Source organism: Salmo salar, chromosome 09 (assembly GCF_965601325.2).
Source record: "Salmo salar chromosome 09, fSalSal1, whole genome shotgun sequence".
Classification (NCBI taxonomy): domain Eukaryota; kingdom Metazoa; phylum Chordata; class Actinopteri; order Salmoniformes; family Salmonidae; genus Salmo; species Salmo salar.
The window spans coordinates 113,358,724-113,374,598 of record NC_138299.1 but is presented as its reverse complement, the minus strand read 5'-3'; the positions used below and the strand labels follow the sequence as shown (position 1 = coordinate 113,374,598).

Sequence of the window (15,875 nt, the reverse complement as noted above, 5' to 3'; positions counted from 1 at the left end):
ACAAAAGGCATTATGTAACCTGAACACCTACACCCAGCGAGTGACCTTGTTTCTCACACCATGATGTACATGTACAACTAGATGTACACTTTGTTTAATGGCCTTCCGTCTTCTTTGACCCTCCTTTTATTAACTGCATTGTACATGTCAGCATTGAGAATTACTAATGACTGCTTCCCGGTGCCCTGCATTCCCAATGTGGAAATGATTGATGGATAAAGGATGTGATTCATTCAACCGCCACTGCTCCTCGGTTACATTTTTATTGCTGACCAGTGTCATTGATTATCCCATATGTAACAGTTTGACCTATAAAAGTTTAATAAATTATTATTTACTTGAGAGAAGGCTAAATATCATCCATTCTGCACTTCTTCTATATGGTTTATTGAAACTATCCTCACGTTTAGAATAGTTGCCTGGTTTGGCTCACTCGCATGGGTAAGCCATAATACTCTGGAGAGAGTTGTACAGGTCAGTGGAAAGATACACTTTTGTTTACTTCCACTGAGACATATCCCACTGGGCACAAACTGATTGAATCAATGTTGTTTGCACATCATTTCAACAACAAAAATTCAGTCTTACCCATTCTGATGGTGTTGAATCAACATGGAAAAGTGATTGGATTTGTAAAAAGTCAACAACGTAAAATAATTCTGTGACTTTTAACCTAAATCATGGTTCAAAGTTTTGTTGATTTCACTCGGAATTCATGATAGTTGACAACTCCATCAAGTGTCAATCAAAACTAGACGTTGAACTGATGGCTGTGCCCAGTGGATCTGAGACATCTAAAAATGTTCACCAAAAAAATTCACCTTCATTGTAAAGCATTCCATGCATCATCGCATTTTCAGACTTATGTAAGATAACTTATTATTCTTAATGTGATGAGTAAATTGGATAGTCATAATTTAACTCAATTACTGTTTGCAAAAAAGACTGTTCAATGCATGGCTGAGAGCTTACACTCTTAGAAAAAAGTGTTCCGAAAGGGTTCTGTCGCTGTCCCCATAGGAGAACCCTTTTTGGTTCAAGATAGAACTATTTTGGGTTCTATGCCGAACCCTCTGTGGAAAGGGTTCTTCATGGAATCCAAAAGGGTTCTACCTGGAACCAAAATGCGTTATTCAAAGGGTTCTCCCATGGTCCCCAATGTGTTTATCGCAATATTTCGAAATACAATCGTGATAAAAACATAGTTTGGAAAGAAAATGGCTATTGCTGTAAAGAGAATACAATGAAAAGACTAATCTTTTATGAGTTGAGAAAAAAAAACGAGTCAACATTGGTGCTGCTTTGCCCTGTCTTGACCACAAGGGGGTGCTAATTCCTATTGACTCCACCTTCCACTCATTCTATATATCATTCCCTGGGGGCGAATGATATGGCGGTGGCAGTCCGAGTCGAGGCCACGGCAAGATGCCTGGATGAATCTTCGGATAGTGAACCAGAGCAGGAACATGGATCTCCGCAGAAATTAATACGCAAAGTTTCCACATCGGGTCAGATACGAAGCAAGGTAACCTGTAATTGCATTGGTAACATTGCAATTCAAAGCCAAAGGCGACCATTCTTTTCGGTAGCTGTTCTCTCCATCCGCTTTGCTAATTTTCTAGCTTTGCGAGGCCAGATGGGAAACACCGCTCTTTCCTGTCTCTCTACATCCACGAGATGGCGAGTAGGATCCCCGGACATGTCTCGCTTGCGCTAGCTGGAAGGAACTATAATAGCTCGAGCTCTCGATATCAGTAACGTTACTGTACTATCATCAGCACCACACATAACGGTATCATTACTGGGTGTTGATAAATCGTAACGTTAGCTAACCTTCATCAAAACCTTAATCTATTTTAACTTAAAATATATTAAATCCGTGGATTACTGCTGCTAAATAGCTCCATATGTGAATGGCCAGCTGTTTCATAGCAATATGATACTTCTCGATTCTGTTAGCTAGCTCTAGCTAGTTTTTGCTTCTAACTACTATCGCAATTGATTCATTCGGCATCTCGTTTGATATTCATAACTAGATATACCTTTTCAGGAGCACTTATCTGCCAACAAATATGTTGTAATTTACAATATTGTACAATGGAGACAGGTTATGTTTTGGCTAACACTTTTCCTTTCAAGAGTGATTTCACATATAGGCCTCTTTTTAAAATAACCGATTTCAGTCCTCTTTAAAGTGAACTCTGCCCATTCACACTGCCCTTGCCTTTGAAAGAGGACTCTTTTGCCACTTCACTTCACCTATTTTGTGGGCCGAGTCCTATTTGCGTTCACATTGCTGTATATAGAAAGAAAGGAACCAATATATTCCCTGGGTTTATACAAAGCGCAGGACGAGCCATTCCATCAGAATGTTTTTTTCAGTTGGCTGGCAGCAACCTGGTCTCAGAGCATTTCGTATTATTCTGTACGTAAATCCGTTAGCTAGGCTAGGATTTAGGGTTACGTTTAGGAGTTAGGTTAAAGGGTTAAGTTTTGGTTAGGGGAAGGGTTAGCTTAAAGGGTTGCAGTTAGGGGACGGGTTTGCTAACATGCTAAGTTGCAAAGTGGCTAAAACGTAGTAAGTAGTTAATTAGCTAATTACTTAGGTTGCTAAAGTTGTCTGTGGTGAGATTCGAGCTCGCAACCTTTGAGTTGCTGGACGTTAACATTATATGCCCACCCATCCACCCCGACCAACCATCTGTCTTATGTAAGCATACCAAACACAACATATCATTCTAATTTACCTGTCCTGGATTTACGTTTACTATGTTACGTTTATGACACCAGGCGCAACAGCTAGATATACCTACCTACTTAGCAGCTAGATATACCTACTTGCTAACAGATTTGAGTTAAAAGATGAGACATTAATTGTAGTCAGAAAATATTCTTAACATGTCAATATTATTGGTAACAGAATAAATAGCAGAAGAATAATTGCAGATGAAATAACCCACTGGGCACAGACGTTAATTCAACGTCTATTCAATGTTGGTTCAATGTAATTTCATTGAAATGCGGAAACAACGTTGACCTAGACTCTGAGCATTTCGTATCATTCTTTACCTAAATCCAAGATGCTCCATTTATTATGGTATGTTACGTTTCGTATGGTATGTATTCACTTGGGAATGTCCATCATCCATTTCTTATGATATGTTACGAATTCCATTTTGTTGTGGGTAGCTGGCTAACATTAGCTAGGCTAGGGATTAGGGTTCAAGTCCTGTAAAATTGTATTTGTCACATGCCAAATACAACAGGTACAATACAACCTTACCGTGAAATGCTTACTTACGAGCCCTTAACCAACAATGCATAATAATGCTAAATAAAAAATTGTTACACAATAAAAAAGGAATAACGAGGCTATATAGAAGGAGTACCAGTACAATGTGTAGGGCTACGGGGTAGTCAAGGTAATATCGACATGTAGGTAGGGGTAACGTGACTATGCATAGATAATAAACACAGAGTAGCAGCAGCGTACAGTGCATTCAGAAAGTATTCAGACTAGGGTTGCACATTTTGGGGAATATTCAGAGGTGGAAACATTCCACAGGAATATTTGGGAATTAATGGAAATATATGCTAATTAATATTAATACCATTTAAATGTAATGTTTTTTTGCATTGGATATATTTACCATATCATATGGAGACAGAAACATAAACCTTTTACCTTATCATAAGTAGACATAATTGCAAATGATTAAATCCTTCCAATAGAAATAAAAAAAACGATTTAGTTACGAGCTTGAATGAAATGAGTTGACTCTTCACATGGGAGGATTTCACTGAACAACAAAAGAAAGGGAATATTGAATGATTCCCAATGATCCATCACATCTCCCAAAAACGTTTTCAACATACATCTATAAAATGATAGTCTAGAAACTAAAGCTTTGGTTGTCTTCCTCTCAAGCTTCCATTGCTTCTCCCTGGACCTCCTCAATGTCCACCTCTTGAACTTCAGACTCTAAGGCCTCATCTTCACTGTCACTTTCCAACCTTGTTGAGGATGGCTCGTTGTCAGGCTCAAAAAGCCTCAAATTTGCCCGGATGGGCCACCAATTTTTCAACCCTTGTATTGGTCAGCCTGTTGCGTGCTTTGGTATGTGTGTTCCCAAACAAGAACCAGTTGCGCTCTGAGGCGGCTGATGTTGGTGGGATTTTGAGGATGATGGAGGCAACAGGGGAAAGAGCCTCAGATCCACAAAGTCCCTTCCACCAGGTGGCTGATGAGATATGTTGGCACGACTGCCATATTGCATCACCATCCCAAAGCCCTTGCTTGGACGTGTACTTCGCCAGACTGCCAAGAACCTTGCCCTCTTCCAGGCCAAGGTGGCGAGACAAGGTAGTGATGACCTTGTTGATCTCTGCACCAGACAGGATGCTCTTGCCAGCATACTTGGGGTCCAACATGTACGCTGCTGCGTGTATTGACTTCAGGCAGAAGTCTTCAGGCTTTTTGATGTATTTCAAAACTGCAGTTTCCTTTGCTTGGCGCAACAGTGAAGTGGGCAGGGAAGTACAGATTTCTTCTCTTACATCTGCAAGCGGAGTCTGAACATCAGACAGGATGGTATTGTCTCCCTGCTGGGCAGCTTCAATGTGGTGCTCTTATTCCTCTCACTCTGCTTGGTGAGGTAGATTGGTGCTTGATGATCCTTCATATACAGTTGAAGTCGGAGGTTTACATACACTTAGGATGGAATCATTAAAACTAGTTTTTCAACCACTCCACAAATTTCTTGTTAACAAACTATAGTTTTGGCAAGTTGGTTAGGACATCTACTTTGTGCATGACACAAGTAATTTTTCCAACAATTGTTTACAGACCGATTATTTCACTTATAATTCACTATATCACAATTCCAGTGGGTCAGAAGTTTACATACACTAAGTTGACTGTGCCTTTAAACAGCTTGGAAAATTCCAGAAAATGATGTCATGGCTTTAGAAGCTTCTGACAGGCTAATTGACATCATTTGAGTCAATTGGAGGTGTACCTCTGGATGTATTTCAAGGCCTACCTTCAAACTCAGTGCCTCTTTACTTGACATCATCATGGGAAAATCAAAAGAAATCAGCCAAGGCCTCAGAAAAAAAATGGTAGACCTCCACAAGTGTGGTTCATCCTTGGGAGCAATTTCCAAACGCCTGAAGGAACCACATTCATCTGTACAAACAATAGTACGCAAGTATAAACACCATGGGACCACGCAGCCGTCATACCGCTCAGGAAGGAGACGCGTTCTGTCTCCTAGAGATGAACATACTTTGGTGCGAAAAGTGGAAATCATTCCCAGAACAACAGCAAAGGATCTTGTGAAGATGCTGGAGGAAACAGGTACAAAAGTATCTATATCCACAGTAAAACGAGTCCTATATCGACATAACCTGGAAGGCCACTCAGCAAGGAAGAAGCCACTGCTCCAAAACCGCCATAAAAAAGCCAGACCATGGTTTGCAACTGCACATGGGGAGAAAGATCGTACTTTTGGGAGAAATGTCCTCTGGTCTGATGAAGCAAAAATAGAACTATTTGGCCATAAAGACCATTGTTATGTTTGGATGAAAAATGGGGAGGCTTGCAAGCCGAAGAACACCATCCCAACCGTGAAATACGGGGGTGGCAGCATCATGTTGTGGGGGTGCTTTGCTGCAGGAGGGACTGGTGCACTTCACAAAATAGATGGCATCATGCGGTAGGAAAATTACGTGGATATATTGAAGCAACATCTCAAGACATCAGTCAGGAAGTTAAAGCTTGGTCGCAAATGGGTCTTCCGAATGGACAATGACCCCAAGCATACAGTGGGGGAAAAAAGTATTTAGTCAGCCACCAATTGTGCAAGTTCTCCCACTTAAAAAGATGAGAGAGGCCTGTAATTTTCATCATAGGTACACGTCAGCTATGACAGACAAAATGAGAAAAGAAAATCCAGAAAATCACATTGTAGGATTTTTAATGAATTTATTTGCAAATTATGCTTTCTCTATGATTTGCTTGACCTTCACTGGAATTTTGTTGAACTCTGCATCTAGCAAATGAGTAGATAATGCATGTCTGGTTGGAGGGGTGTATGCTGGGTGAAGAACATTCAGACATCTCTTCCAATACACATTGCCTGTGCGCATCAGAGGTGAACCAGTTGCATACACAGCTCGAGCAAGACATTCATCAGCATTTCTCTGACTACGTTCCTCCATTGAGTCAAAAAAACTACTGATTCCAGGAGGACCATGAGCTGTTGCTATCGATAAGGTGTCTGATTCATAATTTTCACCTCAAATAGAAGTAGAGGGACTTTTGTCATTTTATCAGAGATGAGATTGCGTTGTGAGCGCTGAGGGAACTTTATGCACTTGGCCAGATTATTCTGCATCTTTGTTGTGTTCTTCACATATGATTGCATTTATTTTCAGCAAACTTAACTTAACACGTGTAAATATTTGTATGAACATAACAAGATGCAACAACTGAGACAAACTGAACAAGTTCCACAGACATGTGACTAACAGAAATTGAATAATGTGTCCCTGAACAAAGAACGGGTCAAAAGTAAGTCAGTATCTGGTGTGGCCACCAGCTGCATTAAGTACTGCAGTGCATCTCCTCCTCATGGACTGCTAGATTTGCCAGTTCTTGCTGTGAGATGTTACCCCACTCTTCCACCAAGGCACCTGCAAGTTCCCAGACATTTCTGGGGGGAATGGCCCTAGCCCTCACCCTCTGATCCAACAGGTCCCAGACGTGCTCAATGGGATTGAGATCCGGGCTCTTCGCTGGCCATGACAGAACACTGACATTCCTGTCTTGCCGGAAATCACGCACAGAATGAGCAGTATGGCTGGTGGCATTGTCATGTTGGAGGGTCATGTCAGGATGAGCCTGCAGGAAGGGTACCACATGAGGGAGGAGGATGTCTTCCCTGTAACGCACAGCGTTGAGATTGCCTGCAATGACAACAAGCTCAGTCCGATGATGCTGTGACACACCGCCCCAGACCATGACGGACCCTTCACCTCCAAATCGATCCCGCTCCAGAGTACAGGCCTCGGTGTAACGCTCATTCCTTAGACGATAAACGCGAATCCGACCATCACCCCTGGTGAGACAAAACCACGACTCGTCAGTGAAGAGCACTTTTTGCCAGTCCTGTCTGGTCCAGCGACTGTGGGTTTGTGCCCATAGGCGACATTGTTGCCGTTGATGTCTGGTGAGGTTCTGCCTTACAACAGGCCTACAATCCCTCAGTCCAGCCTCTCTTAGCCTATTGCAGACTGTCTGAGCACTGATGGAGGGATTGTGCGTTCCTGGTGTAACTCGGGCAGTTGTTGTTGCCATCCTGTACCTGTCCCGTAGGTGTGCTGTTCGGATGTACCAATCCTGTGCAGGTGTTGTTACACATGGTCTGCCACTGCGAGAACGACCTGCGAGGACGATCAGCTGTCTGTCCTGTCTCCCTGTAGCACTGTCTTCAGCGTCTCACAGTACGGACATTGCAATTTATTGCCCTGGCCACATCTGCAGTCCTCATGCCTCCTTGCAGCATGCCTAAGGCAAGTTTCCCGCAGATGAGCAGGGACCCTGGGCATCTTTCTTTTGGTGTTTTCAGAGTCAGTAGATAGGCCTCTTTAGTGTCCTAAGTTTTCAAAACTGTGACCTTAATTGCCTACCGTCTGTAGCTGTTAGTGTCTTAACGACAGTTCCACAGGTGCATGTTCTTTAATTGTTTATGGTTCATTGAACAAGCATGGGAAACAGTGTTTAAACCCTTTACAATGAAAATCTGTGAAGTTATTTGGAATTATCTTTGAAAGACAGGGTCCTGAGAAAGGGGCGTTTCATTTTTTGCTGAGTTTATTAAATATTTTCACCCCACCAAGTATTGTAATCAAAACTTACCAGAAAGCATGTAATTATTGTCTCAGACAGTGTAGTAGTGTGGGCTCAGTAGCATCTCATTAGTGTGAAAGATCTTGAGAATCAGCTGTACATGTGATGGAAGAATGCGCTGTGCATGCAGAGGGTTGCAATTCCATTAAATTAGTCATAGTTTAACCAAAATATGCCACAAGACCTAGAATAGACTTGTGTATCGCACAAAAAAGGTTCACTGTTATAAGCTAAAATCCTCATCAATCTACACACAATATACCCCATATTGACAAAGCAAAATCAGGTTTATACATTTTTGCTAATGTATAAAAAAAGAGAATATATGAAATATCACATTTACGTAAGTATTCAGATCCTTTATTCAGTACTATGTAGAAGCACCTTTGCCAGCGATTACAGCATTGAGTCTTCTTGGGTATGACACCAAAAGCTTGGCTTTTGTCTCATTACAGCCTTATTCTAAAATGGATTAAATCGTTTTTTCCCCCCTCATAACTCTACACACAATACCCCATAATGACAAAGCAAAAACAGGTTTTTATAAATGTTTGCAAAAAAAACAACAAAAAAAACACTGAAAAATCACATTCACATAAGTATTCAGACCCTTTACTTTGTTGAAGAACCTTTGGCAGCTATTACAGCCTCGAGTCTTCTTGGGTATGATGCTACAAGCTTGGCACACCTGTATTTGGGGAGTTTCTCCCATTCTTCTCTGCAGATCCTTTCAAGCTCTATCAGTTTGGATGGGGAGCGTCGCTGCACAGATATTTTCAGGTCTCCAGAGATGTTTGATCGGGTTCAAGTCCGGGCTATGGTTGGGCCACACAAGAACATTCAGAGACTTGTCCCGAAGCCACTCTTGCGTAGTCGTGGCTATGTGTTTTGGGCCGCGAAGGTGAACCTTCGCTCCAGTCTGAGGTCCTGAGCGCTCATCATGGATCTCTCTGTACTTTGTTCCGTTCATCTTTCCCTCGATCCTCACCCAGTCCCTGCCTCTGAAAAACATCCCCACAGCATGATGTTGCCACCCCCGTGCTTCACCATAGGGATGGTGCCAGGTTTCCTCCACAGGTGATACTTGGCATTCAAATCAAATCAAATCAAATTTATTTTTATATAGCCCTTCGTACATCAGCTGATATTCTCAAAGTGCTGTACAGAAACCCAGCCTAAAACCCCAAACAGCAAGCAAAGCATGTGAAAGAAGCACGGTGGCTAGGAAAAACTCCCTAGGAAAAACTCCCTAGAAAGGCCAAAAACCTAGGAAGAAACCTAGAGAGGAACCAGGCTATGAGGGGTGGCCAGTCCTCTTCTGGCTGTGCAGGGTGGATATTAAAACAGAACATGGTCAAAATGTTAAAATGTTAAAATGTTCATAAATGACCAGCATGGTCAAATAATAATAATCATAGTAGTTGTCGAGGGTGCAACAAGCACGTCCGGTGAACAGGTCAGGGTTCCATAGCCGCAGGCAGAACAGTTGAAACTGGAGCAGCAGCACGGCCAGGTGGACTGGGGACAGCAAGGAGTCATCATACCAGGTAGTCCTGAGGCATGGTCCTAGGGCTCAGGTCCTCCGAGAGAAAGACAGAAAGAGAGAAAGAGAGAATTAGAGAGAGCATATTTAAATACACACAGGACACCGGATAAGACAAGAGAAATACTCCAGATGTAACAGACTGACCCTAGCCCCCCGACACATAAACTACTGCAGCATAAATACTGGAGGCTGAGACAGGAGGGATCAGAAGACACTGTGGCCCCATCCGATGATACCCCCGGACAGGGCCAAACAGGCAGGATATAACCCCACCCACTTTGCCAAAGCACAGCCCCCACACCACTAGAGGGATGTCTCCAACCACCAACTTACCGTCCTAAGACAAGGCCGAGTATAGCCCACAACGATCTCCGCCATGGCACAACCCAAGGGGGGGGGGGGGGGGGCGCCAACCCAGACAGGAAGACCACGTCAGTGACTCAACCCACTCAAGTGACGCACCCCTCCCATGGACGGCATGGAAGAACACCAGTAGGCCAGTGACTCAGCCTCTGTAAAAGGGTTAGAGGCAGAGAATCCCAGTGGAAAGAGGGGAACCGGCAAGGCAGAGACAGCAAGGGCGGTTCGTTGCTCCAGCCTTTCCGTTCACCTTCACACTCCTGGGCCAGACTATACTTAATCATAGGACCTACTGAAGAGATAAGTCTTCAGTAAAGACTTAAAGGTTGAGACTGAGTCTGCGTCTCTCACATTGGTAGGCAGACCATTCCATAAAAATGGAGCTCTATAGGAGAAAGCCCTACCTCCAGCCGTTTGCTTAGAAATTCTAGGGACAATTAGGAGGCCTGCGTCTTGTGACCGTAGCGTACGTGTAGGTATGTACGGCAGGACCAAATCGGAAAGATAGGTAGGAGCAAGCCCATGTAATGCTTTGTAGGTTAGCAGTAAAACCAATTCAAGCCAAAGAGTTATATCTTGGTTTCACCAAACCCGAGTATCATGTTTCTCATGGTCTGAGAGTCCTTTAGGTGCCTTTTGGCAAACTCCAAGCGGGCTGTCATGTGCCTTTTACTGTGGCCACTCTACCATAAAGGCCTGATTGGTGGAATGCTGCAGAGATGGTTGTCCTCCTGGAAGGGTCTCCCATCTCCACAGAAGAACTCTGGAGCGCTGTCAGAGTGAACATTGGGGGCTTTGTCACCTCCCTGACCAAGGCCCTTTTCCCCCTATTGCTCAGTTTGGCCGGGAGGCCAGCTCTAAGAAGAGTCTTGGTGGTTCCAAACTTCTTCCATTTAAGAATGATGGAGGCCACTGTGTTCTTGGAGACCTTCAATGCTGCAGAACGTTTTTGGTAGCCTTCCCCAGGTCTGTGCCTCAACACAATCCTGTCTCGGAGTTCTACGGACATTTCCTTTGACCTCATTGCTTGGTTTTTGCTCTGACATGCACTGTCAGCTGTGGGACCTTACATAGGACATGTTTCTATAAATTGAATTCACCACAGGTGGAATCCAAGTTGTAGAAACATCTCAAGGATGATCAATGGAAACAAGATGCACCTGACCTCAATTTCGAGTCTCATAGCAAAGGGTCTCAATACTAATGTAAATAATGTATTTCAGTTTTATATTTTTAATTAATTGGAAAAAAAATTGCAACTATTTTTGCTTTGTCATTATGGGGTATTGTGTGTAGATTGAGGATTTTTTTAATCCATTTTAGAATGAGGCTGTAACATAACAAAATGTGGAAAAAGGAAAGGGGTTTGAATACTTTCCGAATCCTCTATATTTTTACATTTACATTTAAGTCATTTAGCAGACGCTCTTATCCAGAGCGACTTACAAATTGGTGCATTCACCTTATAATATCCAGTGGAACAACCACTTTACAATAGTGCATCTAAATCTTTTAAGGGGGGGGGGTAGAAGGATTACTTTATCCTATCCCAGGTATTCCTTGAAGAGGTGGGGTTTCAGGTGTCTCCGGAAGGTGGTGATTGACTCTGCTGTCCTGGCGTCGTGAGGGAGCTTGTTCCACCATTGGGGTGCCAGAGCAGCGAACAGTTTTGACTGGGCTGAGCGGGAACTGTGCTTCCTCAGAGGTAGGGAGGCGAGCAGGCCAGAGGTGGATGAACGCAGTGCCCTTGTTTGGGTGTAGGGCCTGATCAGAGCCTGAAGGTACGGAGGTGCCGTTCCCCTCACAGCTCCGTAGGCAAGCACCATGGTCTTGTAGCGGATGCGAGCTTCGACTGGAAGCCAGTGGAGAGAGCGGAGGAGCGGGGTGACGTGAGAGAACTTGGGAAGGTTGAACACCAGACGGGCTGCGGCGTTCTGGATGAGTTGTAGGGGTTTAATGGCACAGGCAGGGAGCCCAGCCAACAGCGAGTTGCAATAATCCAGACGGGAGATGACAAGTGCCTGGATTAGGACCTGCGCCGCTTCCTGTGTGAGGCAGGGTCGTACTCTGCGAATGTTGTAGAGCATGAACCTACAGGATCGGGTCACCGCCTTGATGTTGGTGGAGAACGACAGGGTGTTGTCCAGGGTCACGCCAAGGCTCTTAGCACTCTGGGAGGAGGACACAAGGGAGTTGTCAACCGTGATGGCGAGATCATGGAACGGGCAGTCCTTCCCCGGGAGGAAGAGCAGCTCCGTCTTGCTGAGGTTCAGCTTGAGGTGGTGATCCGTCATCCACACTGATATGTCTGCCAGACATGCAGAGATGCGATTCGCCACCTGGTTGTCAGAAGGGGGAAAGGAGAAGATTAATTGTGTGTCGTCTGCATAGCAATGATATGAGAGACCATGTGAGGATATGACAGAGCCAAGTGACTTGGTGTATAGCGAGAATAGGAGTGGGCCAAGAACAGAGCCCTGGGGGACACCAGTGGTGAGAGCACGTGGTGCGGAGACAGATTCTCGCCACGCCACCTGGTAGGAGCGACCTGTCAGGTAGGACGCAATCCAAGCGTGGGCGGCGCCGGAGATGCCCAGCTCGGAGAGGGTGGAGAGGAGGATCTGATGGTTCACGGTATCAAAGGCAGCAGATAGGTCTAGAAGGATGAGAGCAGAGGAGAGAGAGTTAGCTTTAGCAGTGCGGAGAGCCTCCGTGACACAGAGAAGAGCAGTCTCAGTTGAATGCCCAGTCTTGAAACCTGACTGATTAGGATCAAGAAGGTCATTCTGAGAGAGATAGCAAGAGAGCTGGCCAAGGACGGCGCGTTCAAGAGTTTTGGAGAGAAAGGAAAGAAGGGATACTGGTCTGTAGTTGTTGACATCGGAGGGATCGAGTGTAGGTTTTTTCAGAAGGGGTGCAACTCTCGCTCTCTTGAAGACGGAAGGGACGTAGCCAGCGGTCAAGGATGAGTTGATGAGCGAGGTGAGGTAGGGGAGAAGGTCTCCGGAAATGGTCTGGAGAAGAGAGGAGGGGATAGGGTCAAGTGGGCAGGTTGTTGGGCGGCCGGCCGTCACAAGACGCGAGATTTCATCTGGAGAGAGAGGGGAGAAAGAGGTCAAAGCACAGGGTAGGGCAGTGTGAGCAGGACCAGCAGTGTCGTTTGACTTAGCAAACGAGGATCGGATGTCGTCAACCTTCTTTTCAAAATGGTTGACGAAGTCATCCGCGGAGAGGGAGGAGGGGGGGGGGGGGGGGGAGGAGGATTCAGGAGGGAAGAGAAGGTAGCAAAGAGCTTCCTAGGGTTAGAGGCAGATGCTTGGAGTTTAGAGTGGTAGAAAGTGGCTTTAGCAGCAGAGACAGAAGAGGAAAATGTAGAGAGGAGGGAGTGAAAGGATGCCAGGTCCGCAGGGAGGCGAGTTTTCCTCCATTTCCGCTCGGCTGCCCGGAGCCCTGTTCTGTGAGCTCGCAGTGAGTCGTCGAGCCACGGAGCAGGAGGGGAGGACCGAGCCGGCCTGGAGGATAGGGGACAGAGGAAATCAAAGGATGCAGAGAGGGAGGAGAGGAGGGTTGAGGAGGCAGAATCAGGAGATAGGTTGGAGAAGGTTTGAGCAGAGGGAAGAGATGATAGGATGGAAGAGGAGAGAGTAGCGGGAGAGAGAGAGCGAAGGTTGGGACGGCGCAATACCATCCGAGTAGGGGCAGAGTGAGAAGTGTTGGATGAGAGCGAGAGGGAAGAGGATACAAGGTAGTGGTCGGAGACTTGGAGGGGAGTTGCAATGAGATTAGTGGAAGAACAGCATCTAGTAAAGATGAGGTCAAGCGTGTTGCCTGCCTTGTGAGTAGGGGGGGAAGGTGAGAGGGTGAGGTCGAAAGAGGAGAGGAGTGGAAAGAAGGAGGCAGAGAGGAATGAGTCGAAGGTAGACGTGGGGAGGTTAAAGTCACCCAGAACTGTGAGAGGTGAGCCATCCTCAGGAAAGGAACTTATCAAGGCGTCAAGCTCATTGATGAACTCTCCAAGGGAACCTGGAGGGCGATAAATGATAAGGATGTTAAGCTTGAAAGGGCTGGTAACTGTGACAGCATGGAATTCAAATGAGGAGATAGACAGATGGGTCAGGGGAGAAAGAGAGAATGTCCACTTGGGAGAGATGAGGATTCCAGTGCCACCACCCCGCTGGCTCGATGCTCTAGGGGTATGCGAGAACACGTAGTCAGACGAGGAGAGAGCAGTAGGAGTAGCAGTGTTATATGTGGTAATCCATGTTTCCGTCAGCGCCAGGAAGTCTAGGGACTGGAGGGTAGCATAGGCTGAGATGAACTCAGCCTTGTTGGCCGCAGACCGGCAGTTCCAGAGGCTGCCGGAGACCTGGAACTCCACGTGGGTCGTGCGCGCTGGGACCACCAGGTTAGAGTGGCAGCGGCCACGCGGTGTGGCGCGTTTGTATGGCCTGTGCAGAGGAGAGAGAACAGGGATAGACAGACACATAGTAGACAAGCTACAGAAGAGGCTACGCTAATGCAAAGGAGATTGGAATGACAAGTGGACTACACGTCTCGAATGTTCAGGAAGTTAAGCTTACGTTGCAAAAATCTTATTGACTAAAATGATACAGTACTGCTGGCTGGTGGAGTAGGCTAGCTAGCAGTGGCTGCGTTGTTGACTTTGAACGTGTAGCTGGCTAGGTAACCTCGGTAGTTTCAGTACTACACCTTGTCATGATACAAAGCAACTTTGTAGCTAGCTAGCTAACATAACACTAATCAAGACGTTCCTTGTAGTGTATTTAGTTTCAACAATGCTGCACGTCGGTAATAGTTGGCTGGGTTAGGAAAAATGGCGTCGCGGGGGACGGAAATAGCTGGCTAGCTAACCTCGATGGCTGGCTAGCTAACAATTATCAAGCTATGACAAAGACAACTAAGTAGCTAGCTAGGTAACACTGCACTAGTCAAATCGTTCCGTTGTAAAGTATTAGTATCTACAGCGCTGCTAGTCGGTAACGGTTGGCTAGCTGGCAGTGGGTTAATGATGACTAGGTGTGTTGAGTAAGTCTGGCGCCGTGTCGCGGCTGGCTAGCTCACCTCGATAATACTCAAACTCAAACTACACAATTATCTTAGATACAGAGACAGCAAAGACAACTATGTAGCTGGCTAACTAACACTAACACCACACTAATCAAGTCGTTACGATGTAATAGTTTCTGCAGTGCTGCTAGTCGGTAGAAGTTGGCTAGCTAGCAGTGATGACTAGCTAGCTAGCTAGCAGCTAGCAGTGTTGACTACGTTAGGAGGACGAAGATAGCTAGCCTCGATAATTACTCAGTTACTCTAAACTACACAATTATCTTTGATACAAAGACGGCTATGTAGCTAGCTAAGAAGAATTGCTCAGATCAAACAAATCAAGCCGTTGTAATGTAGTGAAGTGTAATATTACCTGTGGAGCGAAGCGTGGTGCGACTGCTCGCTCCAAACCGGAAGCTATATGTGAAGAATGTGTGAGTGTGTGGTTAGAGTCCAGTGAGTGTACATCCAGCCTGTGTAAGAGAGTGCAAAAAATAACAATAAAATAAGGGGGTCAATGAAAATAGTCCGGGTAGCCGTTTTGATTAACTGTTCAGCAGTCTTACGACTTGGGGGTAGAAGCTGTTAAGAAGCCTTTTGGATCTAGACTTGGCGCTCCAGTACTGCTTGCCATGTGGTAGCAGAGAGAACAGTCTATAACTTGGGTGGCTGGAGTCTTTGACAATCTTTATTGCCGTCCTCTGACACCGCCTGGTATAGAGGTCCTGGATGGCAGTGAGCTCGGCTCCAGTGATGTACTGGGATGTAAGCACTATCCTCTGTGGCGCCTTGCGGTTGGATGCCGTGCAGTTCCCATAACAAGCGTTGATGCAATCAGTCAGGATGCTCTCGATGGTGCTGCTATTGAACTCTCTGAGGTCCAATGCCAAGTTTTTTTCAGCCTCCTGAAGGAGAATTGACATTGTCAATTGACATTGACTGTGTTGGTGTGTTTGGACCGTGATAGATCATTAGTGATGTGGACACCAA

At 45.4% G+C, this 15,875-nt stretch overlaps 1 protein-coding gene across 3 annotated transcripts in view; it reads left to right on the top strand.

Annotated features, from left to right (window-relative positions):
* The first annotated feature begins 1,352 nt into the window (after positions 1–1,352).
* dgkd (diacylglycerol kinase delta) overlaps positions 1,353–15,875 on the top strand; it is a 173,936-nt gene continuing 159,413 nt past the window's right edge. For 2 of the 3 annotated variants that reach the window (XM_045724294.2, XM_014213440.3), the window contains exon 1: positions 1,354–1,525. In XM_045724294.2, the coding sequence (XP_045580250.1) occupies positions 1,391–1,525 (135 nt within the window). In that variant the 5' untranslated portion in view covers positions 1,354–1,390. Of the gene's footprint in view, positions 1,526–15,875 lie in introns of all 3 variants that reach the window. The other variant, XR_014378845.1, reaches the window with a different exon arrangement.